Genomic DNA, 22878 nt, shown 5'->3' with positions numbered 1-22878 from the left:
AAGGTCTTGCTAGGTATACTTAAAACATCCAGGCAGGTGTGTTAAGGGAAGTTGGAGCTAAACCCTGCAGGGACACCGGCCCTCCAGGACCGAGATTGGTGACCCCTGCATTAAACTGTACTACAAGTTCTTATTCTTAGGAAGTATTTAGGTTTTTGTTATTTTTTTTCAGCAAAAAAAACTTTTTTCTAACTTCATATTTTTTTATAAGACAAGGAAACGTCAAGCATTATATACATTATAAAACAAATGCTCATGAAACTTCTTACAAACATGAAATGTTCATAAAAACAAAACTATATGAAAGAACATAAAATCATGAGCAAAAAAATTAAACAAACAAATACATAAAACAAATTACAGTACCTGACAAAAGATTTAGAAACAACAAATAATAAGTTGATTTCTATTTGATCATTAGCTATCAGAAGTGGCTTATATGAAACTCAAAGGCCTCTAGATGATGCTTATTTTACTCAAACTATGATCGTGCCTTGATTTTAAATAATTTAATTAGGACAGTAAGGTCTGACTTTGCTTAGACAAAAGTCTTGTCACTTAACAGAAATAATGTCCAGTGTTGAATATAAAGCCATGGTGTAGTGGAAGAAGAGTTAATATAATGTATGACTCCCATGAGCTTGGAGGACTGCATCCATACATCTTTGTAATGACTCAAATCACTTATTAATAAAGTCATCTGAAATGGCAAAGAAAGCCTTCTTGCAAGACTCCCAGAGTTCAATATTCTTTGAATCCATTTTCAATGCCTCATCCTACATCTTACCCCAGACATGCTCAATAATATTCATGTCTGGTGACTGGGCTGGCCAATGTAACGTCCACTACAATGTGTATGGATCACATTATGTATGTGTGTTGCCCTTTAAAAGCTGCACCCCAACCCCCCAGTGTGTGCGCTGCAGGAGTCAGTCTGCGTGTGTAAGAAGAGGGGGAAAGGAGTGTGTGCGCTGCTCTCCCCTCAAAATACTCTACTTTTAAATATTGTTTACTTTTATTTTGTGTTTTTGAACTGTAATTCTTGTGACGCTGAAGGAGGCTGACTATAAAGGTTTGAGGTCTGAAATGATCTTTTCGTCTTGAAGCTCTTTTTATCCACTGGCTATCCGGGGCGCAAAACGTCACACCAGTCCTCGAGCACCTTGACAATCTTTGCTTTTAGGATCTTTGATGTGGAGGCTGAAGTATGAGAAGGAGCGCTATCCTGCTGGAGAATTTGCCCTCTGCTGTGGTTTGTAATGTAATGGGCAGCACAAATGTCTTGATACCTCAGGCTGTTAATGTTGATCATCCACTCTGCAGATCTCTCGCACAGCCCCCATACTGAATGTAAGCCCAAACCATGATTTTCCTTCACCAAACTTGACTGATATCTATGAGAATCTTGGGTCCATGTGGGTTCCAGTAGGTCTTCTGCAGTATTTGTGATGATTGGGATGCAGCTCAGCAGTTGATTCATAAAAAAAAAATCTACCTTCTGCCACTTATGATCAACTACAGATATTGTTGCTCTTACAACTGGGATCGAGGGCAAGACTTTTGTCAGGTGCATAATTATAAAAGTCAAGTCAGTGGGTTTACATTTAAGTAAAGTAACTAATTGATTTTTACTATATATAATTATAATTTTATATTTTACACATCTTCTTGATGGAAAAAAACACAAATAAAACAATGTTTGATATCATTTTACACATCCTACCTTAAAGTAGTCCATAAAAAGACAACTTGGATGTCAGTGATTAAAAAAGTGGTGTAAAACCTCAAATATCTTTCAGTTTTGTGCTGAAATGTGACCAGAAACTCTTATCTTAAGCCCGTCCCGTATGCGTGTAAACACAAAGCCGCACATAAGTAAAAAACAACAGCGAATTACTGACCTCCGAGGAACTGTATCCCTCCGGCGGCGCGTCCGATGCTCCTGGAGATGAGCTCTGATATGCAGCAGCCCATGAGCGCCGTCAGGCCCACCAGCAGCAGCAGCCCGCAGCCCACCCCTGTTATCACCGTACAGATGCGCCACTCCACGCTCGGGATTCCCTGAAAGCTGGCGTACCTCCCACACTGCTCCAGCATGACTGTCGCCTGCCGCTCCTCATCCCGGACGGGGTACGAGCACCGGCGGAAGGTGCCGAAGGACACCGCTTTATCCATCTGAGAGCCCAGCAGCCAGTAGGGCATGAAGAAGCCCACGCAGGACGCAGCGGCGCTCAGCAGGGACACCAGAGCCCAAATTACCCCCGTACACGTCAGGCTGGAGGCCATGCTGGACCACACTTCCAGAAAAAAAAGAGCTTGGAGAAGAAGACGGCCAATAACTCCTTTTTCCCAAAGATAACTTCCTTTCCCCTGGTTAGAAAAAGAGGATGTCTATCTCCTGGTAGTGTTCAGCATGGTTTTGCGTATCGTCACCTGTGGAACAATGGAAAAAGTACATTTATTTTATCTATTTTTATTATAGGTGGGCATAGATACATTTTTTAATCCTTATTTGCATCTAATACCCCAGTTTGTCACAGCAGCATGGATGAAATGTTGAAGAGTAAAAGTGAAACTGCAGTTAAAGTCAGGCATCCTGCTGATTTAATTCAGAAGGGCACTCTTTTGTCAGACGGCTCACTGGTCAGGTATCCATCCGCGCTAAATATCAAGGTGAAAGTCATCATAGCTTGCGTAGAATAGACCCAGCTCCCAACCCAACTTTGAGAATAGACTAACGGCGGTATTTTCATTATTGCACGATAAAAGTCTCGCGTTAACGCAGCACGTTAACGCCGATAACGGCGTTTTTATTTATGAGGTTTATGGCTAATTAAAGTAAACAATGCTGCATTAGAAACATCTTGCACAAATGGTAATTGCTTTTTTGTCAATTTTCCGCAAAGACGAAGCGCTCTATTTTGACGATCCATGCGCACAGTGCAAAGCGCAGGGCGCAAAAGCAATCAGGGCATGTGGGAATCCACTTTTGCTAATTTAAGAACTGAAAAATCCGATTTGCGCCGTGGCGCATGATCTAAAAGGGTTGAGTTTATTTTCTTAATGAGTTATAGGTGTGTTTTGAGAATAAACCAATCAGAGTCTCATCTCCCATTCCCTTTAAGAGCCAGCTGCATCGCAGTTACATGACGGACTTTGTAAGTGGAAAAACTGAGCATTTCACTAGCAAGAAAACAATTAAACAGAGCAAACAAGAATTTTTGTTTTTGCCAGATTAAGCTGTGGGTGACGGTCTTTCATCCAAGCTGAGATATCCTCCAGGCAGTGTGCGATCCTTGCAGCTACTTTCGGGTCATCTAGATGAAATGAAGGATAGCATAACAGCATAGCAGCGATAAGAGAAACCATGTGATTAGATGATGGTTCCCAGTGATGTGTTGTAAGTAAAAATAGAAGCGGACTGAGAACACATCCCTGAGGTACTCCTGTGACCAGCTGATGAGCTTTGGATACCTCTCCTCTCCAAACAACCCTGAAAGATCTGCTAGTGAGTTCAGACTCCAACCATCGAAGTGATTGGTTGGTTGACTTATTGATTAGTTGATTAGTTGACAGATTGATTAGTTGATTGGCTGATTGATTGATTGATTGATTGATTGATTGATTGATTGATTGATTGATTGATTGATTGATTGATTGATTGATTGATTGATTTAATTGCCCTCCAGGAATTGCGTTTGAGAGCATTGCAAGTTTAGATACAATATAGATGTTTAACTAATACTGAAAACATTGATGTGCTAATGGAAAGTTGCTATTCAACATCATGCCTTCAATCCCGCTTCCACATAGGGGTTTTCACAGCAATGCCAAGGTAGACCTTTTCTTTTTATTTCCCAAAGAACACTTCAGTCATGAGTACTTCATCCTTAACTTAGTCTGATTGAAATGATAATAATCCACAGATTTCTCTCTAATAAACCTTTCATTTTTTTGTAAACTGGAAACATTCCATAGATGCCAAAAGAAACACATAAATTACAAGTTATTTTCAAGTGCGGAGCGAACAGCACTCCATATAAGGCTGACTTATGGGTCTAACATCTAATATTTACACAAAAGATTCCCAGGGAGACACCAGCAAAACTGAAAGGACAAGAAAAGCTTTAAATAGTAGCCTAACGTCTATATTTATTCAATAAAGTGATAATAATCTTGATTAATCATATCTAAAATAAGTTTTGACATAATATGTGTGTGTACTATTTTATTATTTGCAATACACACACATACATAGACACAAAACTACACAAAACGATTTAATTATATAAATTTAGGTAAAGTTAGTTTTATATTCGCACATTCAGACTTTCTCCTTAATAATATGATTTCAGAAAAGTTTTATTTGCTAAATCCAAATATTAAAATCATATTAGCAGCCAAAGACTATCAAAGAACAATGTTAAAGTAAATATTAACAGTAAATTAAATTTTGCTAATGTTGTATTGAAGTCATACTTACTTGTGATTTCAGACCGAATATTCAAAGTACGATGGTGAAAATAAAAGGAGCATGTCAGAAGTTGTCTTTGAACAAATATGCAAATGTAGAACCAACTTTACCTCAATATTATATATAGTTAGTATATCTTTAAATGTGTATATATATATATATATATATATATATATATATATATATATATATATATATATATATATATATATATATATAATATTATATTATAATATCTAAACATACATAAACATTTTCTCTAGTATATGCATGCCTGTGTGTATTTCTTTATACTTAAGATAAATATATAGAAATTAAATACAAACTTTTAACTTTATTTAATCATGATTGATTTGTCCAGTGCTAAAAAAAAAACATTAGTTTAAAATTAAACCATTAAAAATGCAAGTTTTATATCAAACTGTATGTTACTTTATGTTTACTTTATGTAAAATGTATATTTTAAGAGTCTTAAATGAGGTTACAACCACACATTTCCACTTTCATAATGTGAATATTTAGAATAACTCTCATTAATAAAGCTATATTCATAGCATAAACATTAGAATTTACTTAATTTAGTATTAAAGCTGCCTGTTTATTAATAACATGAATGTAAATATCCATAAAGTAAGGCTTTAAACATCTTATACTGACAGGAAAGAAGTTTCCAGCAAATGTAATCCTCTATTAATAGACACCTCTCTCACATAAAGCCATGCCATGCTAACATTATCATGCAAACCATGAATGCACCGAAGAAACATGGTGTAATGCGATAATAACTCACATGTATGTGTTTTGTGAGCGACGTGTGTTAACTGAAGCTTCATGGGATCCTGAAGGAGAAATAAACTTTATCCGCTGAACGGTGCGCGTGCAGAAAACGCACCTTAAATTCCTTTCAAATGGGGTCTGCTGGAGTCTGTTTATTTCGGTGTCAGTTCTGTCAGAAAACGCTGAAGTAATAATAATCCCAGTGTGTATGATAGGAGCCGAGGAGCGCTGAGCAGTGCGTGTGCGTGTGTCCCACACTGAGCGCAGCAGTGACTGAAGACTCGCTCACACACTCGAGGCTCCGCCCACCCGCACACTGCATGGGGATAGTCCTCTTCACACTCTACTCTAAGTAAAACTTAGTATATATACCCAAAAATTATATATATATATATATATATATATATATATATATATATATATATATATATATATATATATATATATATATATATATATATATATATATACAGTTGAAGTCATAATTAATAGCCCCCCCTTTGTTTTTTTTTTCTTTTTTAAATATTTCCCAAATGGTGTTAAACAGAGCAAGGAAATGTTTACAGTATGTCTGATAATATTTTTTTCTTCTGAAGAAAGTCTTATTTGTTTTATTTCTGCAAGAATAAAAGCAGTTTTTAATTTTTTATGAACCATTTTAAGGTCCATATTATTAGCCTCTTTAAGCTATTTTTTCCCAACTGTCTACAGAAAAAAAAACATCATCATACAATAACTTTCCTAATTACTTTAACCTGCCTAGTTAACCTAATTAACCTAATTAACCTAGTTAAGCCTTTGCCATGAAGACAGTTCACAATATTTGATTAGACATTTTTCAAATTTCTAGAATTCAGCTAAGAGTTACTTGAGGGTAATTTGAGCTGAAACTTCACATTCACACTCTTGGGACACCAGAGACTTATTTTTGGTTGCCTTTAAATATTTGTCAAAGTACTGACTTCTGACCAGTGCAGAATAAGCAATTAGTACTTTAGTTCAGCTGATGTCGTGACAGAGAAGGTCAGAGGAGGCGTGCTGGTGTGCGACTGTGCGTGTGTGTGTTTGTGTGTGTGTGTGTGTGTGTGTGTGTGAATAACTGAATAACACTGAGAGTCACATCCTCAAAGACTCCACTCTCCTCCATCAGTCCCTCTGAGCACAAACAGCTCAAAGTCAATGGTTTCTGCCCTCGCGGGTGCAATATCTGCTGCTGGTGTGTTTATGCATCGTTGAGGGAACTCCAGTTTTCCCTCTGGCGAGGGGAAGTTAATGTCAAGACTGCTTTAAAGAAATGTGCTGTATACAATGTGCACAGTTATACTATATATATATATTTTTTTTACAAAACATTAAATAAAAGAAAAGAAAAATAACAAAAATAGAAAAGAAAAGAATACACAAATTTTTACTGTTTGTTCAACTTAAGTTAACTTAATTGTTTTGTATTACAATTGTTTGGAATAACTTTATAAATGTGTATCTTTTGTTTGTTTGCATGTTTGTTAGTTTTTTGGTTGGTTGAACTAACAAATAAATCCTCAAACAAAACTTTCCGTATTGTTACATTTTCATCGAGATCTAATTGTCCTCCTGAAAATAATTAGCTGCTTCCCACAGTGTAATTTCAGGTTTTAATATTTTTAAGAATACTTAAGCTATCATTATCCTGTCAGTAATAATAATAATAATAATAATAATACAGAAATAATAATATTCATTTATTCATTCATTCATTTTCTTGTCGACTTAGTCCCTTTATTAATCCAGGGATGCCACAGCTGAATGAACCGCCAACTTATCCAGCAGGTTTTTTGCCCTTCCAGCTGCAACCTATCTCTGGGAAACATCCACACACACATTCACACACACACACTCATACATTACGGCCAATTTAACCTACCCAATTCAGCTGTACCACATGTCTTTGGACTTTGGGGGAAAACGGAGCACCCAGAGGAAACCCACGCGAAGGCAGGGAGAAAATGCAAACTCCACCCAGAAACGCCAACTAAGCCAAGGTTCGAACCAGCGACCCAGCGACCTTCTTGCTGTGAGGTGACGGCACTACCTACTGCGCCACTGCCTCACCCTGCAATAATAATAATAATACAGCAATAGTAATAAATAATGATAATAATAATAATAATAATAAAATAATAAAAATCATAATCATAAAAATAGTCATGAAATAATGATAATAATAATAAAATAATAATAATCATAATCATAAAAATAGTCATGAAATAATAATAATAATAATAATAATAATAATAATCTTTCTCTAAGCAAGAACTTAATAATAATAATAATAACTTAATAAATAATAATGCAGCGATGATGATGATAATAATAATAATAATAATAATATTATTATTATTATTATTAATAATAATAATAATAATAATAATAATAATAATAATAATAATAATCTTTCTCTAAGCAAGAACTTTCTGCTCAAAAACGTTTTGCACTTTTTTTGCACTTTGCACTTTTGTGGCCTCTGATGTAGTATAATATTTTATTTATTTATTTTTTTTTGAGATGCTTTGTTTTTACCCTGCATGATCATGTGCGGATTTCTAGCACTCTTTCTTTCCCCCATCACCCTGCACGACTCATTACGCGGAACTAAAGTCTCCAGCTCTTGTAGTGGCGGGACATTTTTGATCGTTACTCAAAACATCTTCCTGGAGGTTGACGTGGATGATGTTGAATATGGCAGAGACCAAAGCAGATCTGACAGCTGATGCTTCCAACAGCAGCAATAATAATGTGTCCTCACAGCCCAACAATCCGCTGTCCAGAAAACTGCACAAGATCCTGGAGACGCGACTCGACAATGACAAGGTAACGTTATGTCTGTCTGTTAGCGCTCTTTTTCATACACTCATTGCACCTGTCACTGCCAGATATTCTGAAACGTGAATTACTAACCAAACAGCACGTCTTTATTGTCAGGCTATTTGCGTATTTTAGGTAATTTTCACTTAAATTATACGCCGTGCTGGATTACTGAGTCGATATAATAATAACCCTGCTGATAAATCCAGCTTAAACCAGCCTAGGATGGTTGGCTGATTTTAGCTGGTCGATCAGCCTGGTTCTAAGTTAGAGGGGTTTTGGCCATTTCCAGACTGGTTTCCAGCCATTTCCAGCCTGGTTTTAGCTGGACAGGCTAGGAGATGACCAGCTAAAACCAGCTTGACCAGCCTTGCAAAACCTTGCAAAACCAGCTATGTCCAGCTTAAACCAGGATGGTTAAGCTGGTTTTAGAGGGTTTTTGCTGGTCACTTTCCAGCCTGACCAGCTAAGACCAGGCTGGAAATGGCTTGAAACCAGCCTGGAAGGGGCCAAAACCCCTCTAAAAGCCGGCTGGTCGGCCAGCTAAAACCAGCCCAACTTCTTAGGCTGATTTAAGCTGGATTTTTCAATGAATCAGAACTGTATTTATCATAGGGACAGCTTATTTATTCATTCGGTCATTTTCCAGCGTAATCGCTAACTATTCCAGCATATGTTTGCAATAGAGGTGAACTTGGTTTTATATTCGCACATTCAGACTTTCCCCCCGAAATAGCGAAATCATATTAGCAGCCAATGACTATCAAAGTACAACACTGTTCACAGTCAAATAAACAGTGTTAATGTTATTTTCAGTTATACTTGCATGTAGGGTTGTAACGGTATGAATTTTTTACGGTATGATAATCGTCTAAAACAATACCACGGTTTGACGGTTTCGCGGTATACGGTATTAAATAGTAATTCTCATAGCAAAGACCCTGAAAAGAATAAGAACACGTTTTCTGACTGAACAAAGGTTTTTCTATGGGGGGAAAAATGCATTTATTTACTGACAGTGTATTTGCCCAAAAGGTCTGGGAATGAACTAAACAAAAAAAAGTGTTACAAAATAATAGAACAGTGAAGCAAATTTGACTTTTTCCAAATAATATATTTTCAGTTACTATAAACAACACCACTTACAATGAACAAATAAAAAAATAAGAAAATAATAAATAATGTGTCAAAGTCCAAATAAACATGGTGCAAATCCTTAGTAAAAAATAGATATAAATATTTACTATACTATAAATAGTTACATAACGAAACTAGATTCAATATGGAACATCCTAAGGTTTTATGTGCCAGCATGGATATGGTTGTCTGTGGATATGGATTTGGATATGGTTGTCTGCAATGCAGACAAACAGCTGCACCTTCATTTGCGTCTTTTGAAAACAGCAAGAGCAGCAGTTCGTCTTTGCTGTGTCACTGTTTTGTCATGTTTCTGTGCTGCTGTGCATGCAAAAGTACTTAGTATAAGAATTATTTCATGCAAAACTTTTTTTTTGCGTTTTATTTAGCCGCGCATAAATGTATGCCTATCTCTCATTCCGTGTTGTTCAAAAAGCTCATTGTTGGTCCACAAACAAAAGTGAAACCTATGCTTATTGGTTGGGATATAGCAAGTTTGAACCAATCTGGGCATGGAGGAGGGACAATGCATCAATGTATCATGTCTGGTTTGTCCGGAGACACAGTGACGAGCGTTTCTTTGTCAAATCAGCGTTGTCAAATTTTGATGACGTAACCGCACTGATTCCGGAGCCTCTGAAAGTCCGCGAATGTAAAAAAAAAAAAAAAAAAAAAAAAGTCCGCGAATGTTATGTGATACAGCACTGTAAAGCTGAACAAGAGATTCTCTTCTTTATGTCAATCTTTGAATTGTATGAATGGGATCAGCGGATCAAAAGTTATTAAACATTTAGGAGCAATACTTATTTTTAGCCGCGGGCGGCAGTCTCGGTCTTTAGGGTTAAAACCGTTGATATGCAATTGTTCATGGTATGATAATCGTGCACGTTCAAATCGTGATAGACCGTCATACCGGTATATTGTTACAACCCTACCTGCATGCTAATGTCGCTCGACTATTCAAAGTAACATGGTAAACTATATAGAGCAGGGGTGTCCAAACTCGGTCCTGGAGAGTTTTGCTCTAACCCTCATCAAACACACCAGCTAATCAAGCTTTTGGTAGATATACTTGAAACTTCCTGCAGGTGTTTAGAAGCAAGTTGGAGCTAAACTCAGCAAGACACTGGCCCTCCAGGACCGAGTTTGGACATGCCTGATATAGAGTCTTCTAAATGAATGAATGTGCAAATATAAAACCAATTTTACCTCTAGTTTTACGCAGTGGATGCTCTTCCAGCTGCAACCCATCACTGGGAAACATCCAAACATCCATACTCATTCAATAGTATATGAAATCAACGTTAATAAATATGATTTTATAACGCATTTCATGATAAATATGATTTTGCTGCAGATTTACACAAAATAAAGTATGGTTATGTTTTACAATTTAGAGGTTTCAGTGTAAATGTAGTTCCATGGTATTACCATGCTTTCATCCAGGATTTTTTATTTGTGTTTAACGTTACCCACACACACACACACACAAAAAAAAAAGAATATAAATGCTAGTGTTTTGAACGATACTACAGCAAAGTGTATTATACTTATTATATGTTAAACTCTTTTTTTTTTTCTATAATATTTTTATTTTTCGTTTTCGGTTTGTACACATTGAAATACAACATTTTACAAACATTTTTTACAACAATAACCTTGTTGCATTTACAAATTTTACAAAATATGAGTATATATATATATATATATATATATATATATATATATATATATATATATATATATATATATTAAAAACTAAAAGCAAACAAAATAAATAAAGCTGCTCCTCTTTTTGTCATTAATGGTAATCTATTTAAACATGACAATTAAAATCATACTGAGTACTAGGTACAGCAAATATATATATAAAAGAATGTATCAATACAGAACTATAAAGCTGGAACTGCATTGTCCATCAAGAATTATTCATCAACTTCTTCCTCTGTTAATTCCACTTCTTTAATATAACTAATAAAAGGACTCCATATGTTTTTAAATACATGCTGTTTAGCTTTTAGTATACAAGTTATTTTTTTCTAATGGCAGACTTGACAACATTTAACTTATTCATTGAGTAGCGTTTAGTCTTTGCATCTTTGTCCATAGCAAAGCTAGACATCTTTTGGCATAAAGCAAGCTGAGGAAAAAATCACATGAGGGTGGATCATTGTGACTGTTTTTCATGTTCAATATTTTGTTGTCTTTGTCTGCATTTGTAGGAGATGCTGGAAGCGTTGAAATCTCTGTCCGTGTTTTTCACTGAGAACAGCCTGAGAACCAGGAGGAACCTCCGAGGAGACATCGAGAGACGCAGCCTGTCCATCAATGAAGAGTTTGTGCGCATTTTTAAAGACGTGAAGGAGGTAAATTCGCAAGAACAGTATAGCAGAGCCTAGACACATGAAAGATCTTTATAGGTTCACAAATTTTATTTATTTAAACATTTATTTAAAATCAAAATGATGATCCAAAACCGTTATCTTATCATAGTGTGCTTAATCAACTTGCTAACATACTAGAAATGTGTCAGACCTTCTTATTACACGACTGTCTGGAATGTCTTGAATCTGAATGGGCAATCGCCACATTATAAGGTATGTTATTCCTATAACTACCACTGAATAACGTAAGCTCATCCAGAAAAAAGGTCTGAATAACCTTGACCATCAGTGAATATGTCCACTTAACTTACATTCGTATATCTGCTTGTCTGTCACACTGCGGTTTTTAACTGTTTGGTGGCATATGAATGAATAATATGTAGGTTAGTATATGCTCCATTCAGATAGTTTTGTTTCTGTCAGCTTTGCGTTTCAATAAAGAAATAATAAAATTCTGCTTCGAATTACAGAAATTAATTACATTTTCAGTATATTAAATTAGTTACTTCAAAAGGAGATATGTAAAATAATTATTAAAGAAATAGCAATATAAATATAATGCAATTACATAAAACAATCTGTAGACTTAAAGAATAAACGAACAGAAATAAATATGTACATGCAAATAAACAAATAATAAATAAATGCTTTAAAATAATTTTGTTTAAAGATTCAGTAATTCTGCTTTGTATTAATTAATTAATTTATTACGTTCTATTAATACAAAGCAGAATTAGTAAATTTTTAAACAATAAATAAAATAAATAAACAAACAAATTAATAAATTAATTAACTAATTAATACAAATCAGAATTACTGAATGTTTAAACAAAATAAATAAATAAATAAATTAATTAATTAATACAAAGCAGAATTACTGAATCTTTAAACAAAATTAAAATAAACAAACACATAAATAAATAAATAAACACAAAGCAACATTACTAAATATTTAAACTAAATGAAAAAATACACAAAAAAACAAATAAACAACACCAAAACAAACAAACAAATGATTACAAAGCAACATTTCTAAATTAAAAAAAAATAAGAAAAATGTTTTTCAATAATAAAATAATTGTATTTTTATTTATACATTTTTAAATAATAATTATTAATAATATTAATAAAGATTAATAATAAATAATGTGTAACCATACATAAGTAATAGATAAATAGACAAATACATATTACCTGTTTTTAAGATGCATTCAATTCTATAACAAAGTTTTCAATCTGGTTTATATACTGTGAGTGCTCATTTTGCTCAGATGTGTTTAAGCAGGCATCTGAAGTGTGTGTTTCTGCTTTAGGAGCTGGAGAGCGTTCATGAAGACGTTCAAGCCATGAGCTCCTGCTGTGAAGAAATGACAAACAGGTTAAAGGTAATTATGCACATGCACTTTTAGATACCTACAATTATGTAGGTAAGGGATTTAAAGAAAAATCGCACATTTCCGCAGCAAACTGTGTCACAGCACAACATGGTCTGACTGACTCAACTGACTCTTAAAGGGTATGGGAGATGACTCTCTGATTGGTTTAATGCACGTTATGCTCAAAACACACCCATAACTCATTAAGAGAATAAGCACAACCCTGTTAGACCATGCACTGTGGCGCAGAGCGTTTTTTTTCCGTCCTTAAAATAAGTGTATTCAGACAAGCCCTTAATGTTTTTGCGCCCTGCGCTTTAGACTTTGCACCTAGAACGTTAAAGTAGAGCTCTATGTCTGGAAAGCACTGCAGTCACTGTCATAAAAATGTACCTTTGTTTGTTGTAAACACATGCCCTCTGGTGGTGAAAATGACCTACTGTGCCATTAACCAAAAACTTCTTGTAAATATTTCCATTGATAGATAGATATGCATGTCTGATGTGAAATCAAGGTTCTTTAAAGCCTGCTGGATTATAAAAAATATTCAAGAAGAACATATACTGTATGAAAACATATTGTTGAAGAACAAACATGCTGTTTATTTCTGCAACTCAGCTGTCATATTTTGTGTCAACAGGCAGCCAAAGAGCAAACCCAGGACTTGATTGTGAAAACCAACAAACTTCAAGGAGAGAAGTGAGTCTAATATATTACTTTTTTTCTGTGTTTAACTGATTTTAAGTTGCTGACATTTTTGTTGTTTCCTGATGGCAATGAGTTGGAAAAACAATCATAAAATCCCAGCGCCTCTAAATATATGGAAGAATGCTTGGTAAAACTCTACTAATGGCTTGTTTCCACTGAGTGGTATGGTTCTTTAGATGGTTCTTGTTTGCCATCAAACAATTATTTCTATTTTACCTTTCAGAAACAGCAAAAAAGGAAACCACAGCATGAAATAATGAATAATAAATGAATAAATACGAAGCAACATTAGTGAATCTTGACACACAAAAATAACTTACTAAATAAATACATACAAAGCAACTTTGCAAAATCTTTAAATAAATAACTAAATAAATATTTAAATAAATAAATACAAAGCAACATTACTGAATCTTTAAACAAAATAAAGAAACGCATAAATAAATAAATAAATAAATATTTTAATAAATAAATACAAAGCAACATTACTGAATCTTTAAACATAATAAAGAAACGCATAAATAAATAAATAAATAAATAAATAAATAAATAAATATTTTAATAAATAAATACAAAGCAACATTACTGAATCTTTAAACAAAAACACATAAATAAATAAATAAATAAATAAATAAATAAATAAATAAATAAATAAATAACTGCAAAGCAACATGACTTAATCTTTAAACAAAATATAAAAACCAAACAAATAAATAAATAAATGCAAAGCAACATTACTGAATCTTCAACAAACACATGAATAAATAAATAAATAAATATATAAATTAATTAATTGATTAATTAATTAAGTAATTAATTAATTAATACAAAGCAACATTACAAAATATTTAAACATAATGAAAAAACAAACAAACAAATAAATAAATAAATAAAAAGCAACGTAACTAAATATTTAAACAAAATGAAAAAATAAAACAAACACATAAATAAATAAATAAATAAATAAATAAATAAATAAATAAATAAATAAATAAATAAATAAATAAATAAATAAATAAATACAAAGCAACATTCCTGAATTTTAAAACAAAATGAAAAAAAAAGCCAAGTAACATTACTGAATCTTTAAACAAAATGAAAATAAACAAACATAAATAAATAAATACATAAATAAATGAATGAGTAGATAAATAAATAAATACAAAGCAGCATTACTAAATATTTAAACTAAACGAAAAAATAAACAAACAAAAAATAAACAACACCAAAACAAACGAACAAACAAATGAATACAAAGCAACATTTCTACATAAAAGGCAAAAAAGCAAACCACAGCATATTACCAAAAGGGTGAAACTAGACTCTGAACCTATTGGTTGACATTGAGGGAAGGTGCTCTGCATAGTTTAGCTCCAACTTGCAAGTTCAAGATGTTTCCCTGGCCTCCAAATTTCCCAGATCTCAATAGATGTGCTGAACCACCAGGTTGAATCCTCTTCTACTCCTCGAAGTCTACTGATAACACAGGACACTTCCTGTAGACTCTTTTCCTCGGGTTGTTTTGGCAGCATGTGGAGGAACAGCTTATTAGGCAGGTGGTCATTATGTAATAGTGTATGTGCATGATCCTGGTAATAACCACAGGAGGAAACGTTCACCCTTACTCTGCTTCATTCTGGTTTTATGCATTGGTGTTTGTTCTTAATTGAGAAGGAAAGTTCTGTAGTTTAATTTAAAGCCGCTGTCTATGTAATTAATGAATACCCAGCACTCTTTCTAGAGTGTTACAGTGGTCTATTTCTGGTAAGCATCACAATGTTTGACTATTCTTAGCAAAACAGCAGAAATAGACGCAGCCCCATGTCAGTAGAGCAGATGACGAAGAGACTGCAGTGTTACAAGAATCTCATTTCCATTCATACATCAGAGAAATCTGAAGTGTGTTCGCCGCTGTCCAACTTTCAATGAGTTTTTCCTCTGGAATATCTGATCTTCTCTGCAGTTTGGTTTTGCATCTCTAATTAATATTCCCTTATCTGTTTTGCTGCTTGCTTTGAATGCAACTGATTACAAGCTAGCTGCTGATAAAGAAACAATGCAGTACACACAAGTCAATAATGCCACTGAACCAAAAAAAGAGAGAGAGAGGATTCTAATATATAGCTCGTAGCCTTGATTGGCCGAAACATTCTGTTTGGCTCCTGGATGGAGACACGAGGTGAAAACACAGAATAAATCAAGGCTCTAGCTTCAGCATATCTTGTACTTCCTGCGACCCACAGATCAGGTTTATGGCCGTCACTGGTGAAATGTGCCTGTTTATAGCCGTTGAGAGGCTGCCAGTGAAAGTCATTTGGGCGGAATTGATTGAAAAGGGGGCTGACGAGGCATTGACACTGCTGAGCTGTGGTGTGCCATGTGGTGGACCAATGAGATGCGGAGAGAGACAAATAGCTCAGTTCCAAAACCCAGCGAGCGGCCTTGCTGTCTGCCGTCTACGGGCAGCTGCTTTCTGAGCACCAAGTACGTGTCCACTGGTGCGGAGCTGAGTGGGTGTTTTCTGTCCAGTCTCTATGGGAGCTGAGCGGATGGCTTATGCGTGGGATTGTGAGATTGACTGAGTGTTGAAAAGTTGAAAAATGTCAACTATATTCAAATAAGCCAATCGCAGTGATGTTTGTTTGCTAATAGTAAAGTTGTTTTGCTGGGATCCTATGTTTAAAACTACATTTGTTTCAAATTTCAGAACAATTTCATGTCTATAGACCTTTTTCATGGCTGCTGCATGGAGGGCGCCATATCGACCAGCGTCTTCCGGTAGAATGCTAAAAACTTTAGTTTACAGCGTGTACAACTGGTAATTTGCGCTCCGAAAATGGGTTTCAATACCGTTTTTAATGGTTAACAGAGTGTTTTTGTGACACACAACTTAGAAATGTGTCTGTTAAAGCTGTTATAATCTGTCTAATGTGGTTCAAGCGCGTCAGAAATACGAGAAAAACGTTCTCCTAGTTCACGTGTCTCCCGTCAGAAATACAGTGTGTGTGTGCGTTCCCGGCTTGTCAGCTTTTAGCTCAGCCGCTTTTTAAAGGTTCAGGACACACTGGAGAACTTTTTTTTTATATTAACAGATGTGTGTGTGTGTTGAGCATCAGGTAAGACAATGTTAGCACCTGTCAGCTTTAATTGTGGGGAAAACTGGATGATTTTGAGCTTTTGTCAGCTGATTTCAGCTTCCGGGTTTAAAATGATTTTTGGGGCGGGATCAAAATCAGCGACGTAGCGCAGTACTGCAAGTGCAATGATGACACGTCGGTTTCTCATTATTATTCATAGTGGAGCTTTCTTATCCTATGAGAAGAGCCGGCTGCTTAATTATTCATGAGAGCACTTGCTTTCCAAAGGCAGACCTGCCAGTTTCAAACAAGCTGTGAGACACAGACCGACGGCACGTAGCCGTTTATGAAGGCTCGTATGTGTTTGTTTCCATGATCCACGGGGTTTGTTGCATGTTTTTTCCCCGCGATCCTGTCAGGGCCGATCATACAGCAAAGCTGTGTGTGTGCTGCAAGCATTTTTGTCGGGAGAGCAGTGTGAGAATTGAAGAATGGCGGACGTTGACTTTTATCAGGAGTTCGTTCACATTCAGACACATCGCCGTGCTGCTGTGTTCGCCTAAATCCTCTTTATTACCAGCAGGGCTAATGGTTAAAATAGGCAGGTCAGGAGACCTGCTGCACTGAGTCTGCATTCAGATCTATAATTTAGACCCGGGATCGAGGGAGAATCCACATTTATAGTGTTTACATAAACACACTTATCTTTATAATGATATAAATTGTGGTTGTGTGTATATGAAATTACGAATAACAAATGTAGCAGGACATTAAATTGCAATTTATTTCTTTGCATTTTAACGTTGTAAACTATAAACTCATGCGTCTCCTTATGGTTTGTGTCTCATTTTGTGTGCTAACTGTCAACAACAGTTATTCGCTCCCCTTCTCCCCTGCTGGCCACGCTCACTCCTGCCCGATGCTCGCGGAGCTCCACGCCCATTAATCATGCATCTTTTAAAAAAATTCTGAAGTAGACTTTAACCGAAAGTGGGGGGTGTCATGGCCCTTTAATCTCAAGGTGACAGTGCCAACTAGGGATAAAGATCATACACGGGCTTATAGAATGCATAAGAATAAAACATAACTTCAAGAATCCGCACGGCAGATGTGTGCCTGTGATGTCTTGATACGTTGCCAACCCTTTTAGGAACAGAGCTGCAGAGTTCAGTGACATAGAGGAAGATTGCGGAGAGATGCAGAACAAGATCGTTTGATTAAGAGATGCACTGAGAGATGGAAGTTCAAAGGTTTGAGCGATTAAATGAGCCCGAGATTGGAAGAGAAAATAATCCTGTTGTTTGAAAACTGAAAGCCCACTGTATCTCTGACCTTGTGAATCGGTTCTTGATTTTGGCACCAAAGGAGACGCTGACAGCTGTGATGGACAGCTGGCATCTCTGCGCTCTGCTGCCATCAACCCTGCACTCATCCAGCAGAAGAGTTTGACTAAATCCACAGAGTGACACAAAGATAGACAGGAGGAGAGAGAGAGAGAGAGAGAGATTGATGAAACTATAACGAGACAGTTTTTTTCTGGAATGCATGGTAGTGGAATGCTGTCAGGAAATATTTGTTCAGGCCAATAAATATCCTTAGCATTATTTACATCAATTTCTCCAAGGTTTCAAATTCATTCAGGACACTGGCCCTCAAGGACCGAGTTTGGACACCCCTGTACTAGGTCATCCAGGTTCTTCTCGACTACGTTTTTTCGAATATTCTGAATTCAAACATGCTACTCAGCTCGCATACCGTTTTTAACTGAGGGTTAATGAGAGAATGTGCTGAAGTTGTCATCACAAACATGTTGCGGCAGTAGGGCTGCACGATTAATCGAAAAAAGATCACGATCTCGATTCGACCCTACACACAATCCTAATTCAGCTTTTTCTAGTATTCAGACAAGATCAGGAGAGAAGAAAAGGCGGCCGCAGAAGTCTTCACAGCAACATTGACACCTTCAAATGGCGTTAAACGTGTCACATACTGTATTTATAAGGTATAATTCACCCAAAATATAATTTCTGTCTTCATGTTATGATGTATTCACGATCGCGAAATGGCACGTGAGCTGACGCACTGTTTGTTTACTGCTCAGAACGAGAGCGTGCACGCAAATGACGCCTACTTTAGTAAACACAACCTGCATAGGCTGTGAATAATAAGTAGGCCCACACGGAATCTGCGCGCGCAGAATTCCGCAGATTTTCCGTAGATTTTCCGCAGAATTTCACAGATTTCTGCAGATTTTTAGCCCATCATTAATTCTGTTTATTTACTTGAGTAAATGTGTAAATCTAAATTTATTCAGTTTTTATTCAGTATTTTATTACTTTTTGTTTCATATATTAAGGTTTTAGTTTTGATACTCCGCTGGATACTCCCAAAATAATTCCGCAGAAATCCGCAGATTTTTACCAAAATTCTCAGCAGAAATAGCAAAAAACATCTGCAGATTTCGTCTGGCCCTAATAATAAGTAATGAAGTTGTGAATAAAGTGCACAGAGCGATCGTTTGAGGGCCGTGCGGGAGATTTGATTTGTGCGTGTGTGTTTTTTCTCACAGTGACAGCAGCCATGGGCCCCGCTAGGAAGTGAAAGTGAAACCTCATTTAAATGATCATATCGCATTTTAGAGTTATGATTACGACAAGCATTTGATATGTTTTTTCTTTCATAGCGAACAGACAGTGTCGTGCATGAAAATAAATGTTTACTGTGTCAGTATAGCAACCCTAGCCTATATCTAATGGAAATAATATGGTCTAATAATGCTGTCAGGGACAGATGACAAGCACATGTGTCAAACATAATAATTCAATTTTATAATTATGAATAGTTGTATTCTGAAGTCATCTTTTTACTGTGAATTAACAAACAGGACATATTGACAGTCTGTTCAAGTCCACCATAATACAAAATTTAGCAATTAGCAACAGTAGGCCTCCACATAGGCCTAAAATTATTAGTGTTGTTTTAACATATGTTTGAAAATTAACAGTAATAATAATAGGCTACTCATATTAACCTTTATTTTACATTTACAGAATCGTGATCTTGATTTTAAGCAAAAAAAATAAAAAATAAAAATCGTGATTCACATTAGAATCGTGCGGCCCTTTGCGGCAGTATTAAATAAAATTAAGTTCTACTAACTTAACTAAAAAAGTTACTGAGTTTCCACACATATTTTGAGTAATCAGATCATATGGATTCTAACAGTGCTACTGAATATGTAGTTTAGCTAGTTTGCGTGGGATCAAGTTTGCTGCTGAACTCTGTTGCAAGGCCAGTTTCTAGAAACATGATTGAGCACCCCAGGTTAGAAAATCAGAACTACATATTAGGTTTTCACACAAAACTATACACCAGGACGAGGCTAGAGAGCTAGCAGCAGCGAAATCCATCTGTGGCAGTGCCCTGTGTGTGCTGCGCCTGGCCAGAATTCCACATACCCAATGTTGCTATGAATCTATTTGCATTTTGAAATGGAAGATTATTAGAGGAGTCTTCTTTCTGTTCCCTCTTGAACCCTTTGCTTGCTTTCAGCCCTTTCGAATTCAATTTTCTGACTCTCACTGAACAGTCCTCTCTGAACCACAACACCAGTGGGCACAGTTTTTACATGTCCCCTGTCAGGGTCAGACCAGACGAAACACAATACAAAAACGTCGCTGAGAGAGCTTGACTGACGGCCTTCAGAAGTTTAGTTTCATAAACCTTCACTGCTCTGTGTTGTTCCTTGAAATGAGTGGTTTCCTGCAGCACTAGTCAAAAGTGAAACTTTTAAAAAGGTTTGTAGACTATGTCGTGTTTTTGATTTGATTACTCTCAGTTTTTTAAATGCAAGAACATTCAGTTTGGTTTCTGGCTAGTCTTTTCTTTTGCCAGAAATTGTAATTTCAGTTTTTAGCAATATCTTAGTAATAAAGTAATAAAATAAATTGGACAATAGACTACAACTCTAACCCGAAAATATCATACGTCATACCACACCTATAGTGTTGTTCTACACACAAAATACAGCTGGACGTATGCCAGGGTGCATATTTGCAGTTTCTTAATAATGTATCCATGGGCACATATCCCCAATGAACCGGCGTTGAAAAGTATCATATGAACTTGCGCATGGGAAATACCAAATTCAATTCAATTCAATTCAGCTTTATTTGTATAGCGCTTTTACAATGTAGATTGTGTCAAAGCAGCTTCACATAAATGGTCATAGTAACTGGAACAGTGTGGTTCAGGTTTTAGTGTTTAAGTTCAGTTCAGTTTAGTTTAGCTCAGTTCAGTGTGATTTAATCATTACTGAGAGTTCAAACACTGAAGAGCAAATTCATCGATGCGTAGCTCTACCAATCCTGAACCATGCGAGGCAGTGGCGACAGCGGAGAGGGAAAAAAAACTTCACCTGATGGGAGAGTGAAGAAAAAAAACCTTGAGAGAACCAGACTCAGTTGGGCACGACCGTTTTAATTTCTCCGCTGGCCAAAAGTCTTGTGCATAGCTTCATTCTTCAAATCTGATGCCCCTTGTAAGGGTCAGTGAGAGGATGGAAGAGATGGATTTCACTACCATGAAGTGGACTTAAGGGAACAAAAATAAAAAGTAAAAAAAGAAAAGTGTAGGACGTGTCTACTTTGCATTGCTGCACTGTCCCATATGGAGTCACATTGGGGACTCTGAATATCGAGCGTTCCTCCACATCGTGTTCTCCTGCTGTTCAGTTTGGACTCGGTGACATTTTCATCAGCCAGATGGGATTGCGTCTCCTTGTCCGGCTGCTTTTCAACCTCGCCTGACCACGCTGTCTCCGGAGGGACAGCTGTGTGCGAGGGACGGGTCAGGACTTGGGTTGTCACGCATTCACAGAGGACAGGAAGCAGGCTCTTTAAAATTAATACGCACCTGCTGGTGTTCGGTTTTCTCAATCTGGAGATCGTCCTGCCAGGTGACCTTTCTGTGACTGCTATTCAGTGCGAAAAACTGTGTGGAAAGTACCTGCAACACCACACACTTTCCTTTGATTAACTGATGTATAGGCTTGAGTTGGTTAGAGATGTGTTCAGTTAATTAAGGTCCAATCCCAATTCTAATTTTGTACCCCTTCCCCTTTCCCCTGGCCCCTAAAACCGAGTGTGAACAGGAAGGACTTCAAAATTTACTCCTAAGAATTGGCACTACAACACCTGCACAAGTCATCATATGTCATCGCGATCTCTTACTTCATATGAGATCAGACGATCGCGACTGCTGTAGCTATTCCAGTGGCTTTATTTTTTGGTATTTACCTTCAGGAAATCACTGAAGGCATATATCATATTATAATGATATAAAGTGGCAATAAACTCGTAACTGTACTGTGCATTTACACAGTGGCCATCTTCATCTATGTAAACACACCAAAAACAACATTAACATTAAAGCAGACACTGTAAAAAGGTCATTCCCAGCCACTAGACTTTTCTGGCAGGGTATTCGAGTGTCAGAACTATACAAGAGTTATTATGCGAAATTTGGCGTTTTTTATTTTATAGTTTTTTAAATTTTATTTTTAAGTATGATGGTAAAATATGAACGCGGTTATGAATATATTAAAACTGCAGTGCGGCACGTCTTCGCCGATGTAAGGAGAGTTGAAATCAAGTTAACTTTATGGTAATGAGCTATGACGCGGTTCGGCAGCAAGCAAAAAGAATGAAGACGTCCACCGCTTGAGAGCGGTCCTGTGAACTTTAACCTTTGGTTTGGACTTTATATATACATATATATATATATATATATATATATATATATATATATATATATATATATATATATATATATATATATATATATATATATATATATATATATAATAATATTTCCCAAATTATGTTTAACAGAGCAAGGAAATTTTCACAGCATGTCTGATAATATTTTTTGCTTTTGGAGAAAGTCTTATTTGTTTTATTTTGGCTAGAATAAAAGCAGTTTAAAAATGTTTAAACACCATTTTAAGGACCAAATTATTAGCCCCTTTAGGCTATTTTTTTTTCTCTGTAGTCTACAGAACAAATCATCGTTATACAATAACTTTCCTAATTACCCTAATC

The 22878-nt window shown here is 36.0% G+C and overlaps 3 protein-coding genes across 7 annotated transcripts in view; 1 reads left to right on the top strand and 2 right to left on the bottom strand.

The window, feature by feature from the left end:
* Positions 1 to 5510, bottom strand: part of LOC100334706 (lipoma HMGIC fusion partner-like) — a 127258-nt gene extending 121748 nt beyond the window's left edge. For all 4 annotated transcript variants that reach the window (XM_087283680.1, XM_087283682.1, XM_087283683.1 and 1 more), the window contains exons 1-2: positions 5265 to 5510; positions 1902 to 2433 (exon numbers count right to left, since the gene is read on the bottom strand). In XM_087283680.1, the coding sequence (XP_087139806.1) occupies positions 1902 to 2286 (385 nt within the window). In that variant the 5' untranslated portion in view covers positions 2287 to 2433; positions 5265 to 5510. The remainder of the gene's footprint in view (positions 1 to 1901; positions 2434 to 5264) is intronic.
* Positions 1 to 22878, bottom strand: part of rcbtb2 (regulator of chromosome condensation (RCC1) and BTB (POZ) domain containing protein 2) — an 824162-nt gene that overhangs the window by 404996 nt on the left and 396288 nt on the right. The gene's annotated exons all lie outside the window — the stretch shown is intronic.
* cog6 (component of oligomeric golgi complex 6) overlaps positions 7927 to 22878 on the top strand; it is a 79661-nt gene continuing 64709 nt past the window's right edge. Inside the window, exons 1-4 of one of the 2 annotated variants that reach the window (XR_015508412.1) lie at positions 7927 to 8101; positions 11455 to 11598; positions 12930 to 13001; positions 13633 to 13691. Coding sequence is in view for 1 of the 2 variants with exons in the window: in NM_001320347.1 (NP_001307276.1) it covers positions 7958 to 8101; positions 11455 to 11598; positions 12930 to 13001; positions 13633 to 13691 (419 nt within the window). In the remaining variant the exon portion in view is untranslated. The remainder of the gene's footprint in view (positions 8102 to 11454; positions 11599 to 12929; positions 13002 to 13632; positions 13692 to 22878) is intronic. The other variant, NM_001320347.1, reaches the window with a different exon arrangement.

This window comes from Danio rerio, chromosome 15 (genome assembly GCF_052040795.2).
Source record: "Danio rerio strain M-AB ecotype USA chromosome 15, GRCz13ab, whole genome shotgun sequence".
Taxonomy (NCBI): domain Eukaryota; kingdom Metazoa; phylum Chordata; class Actinopteri; order Cypriniformes; family Danionidae; genus Danio; species Danio rerio.
Note: the sequence above shows the minus strand (reverse complement) of the source record. Positions and strands in the feature narration are given on the sequence as shown.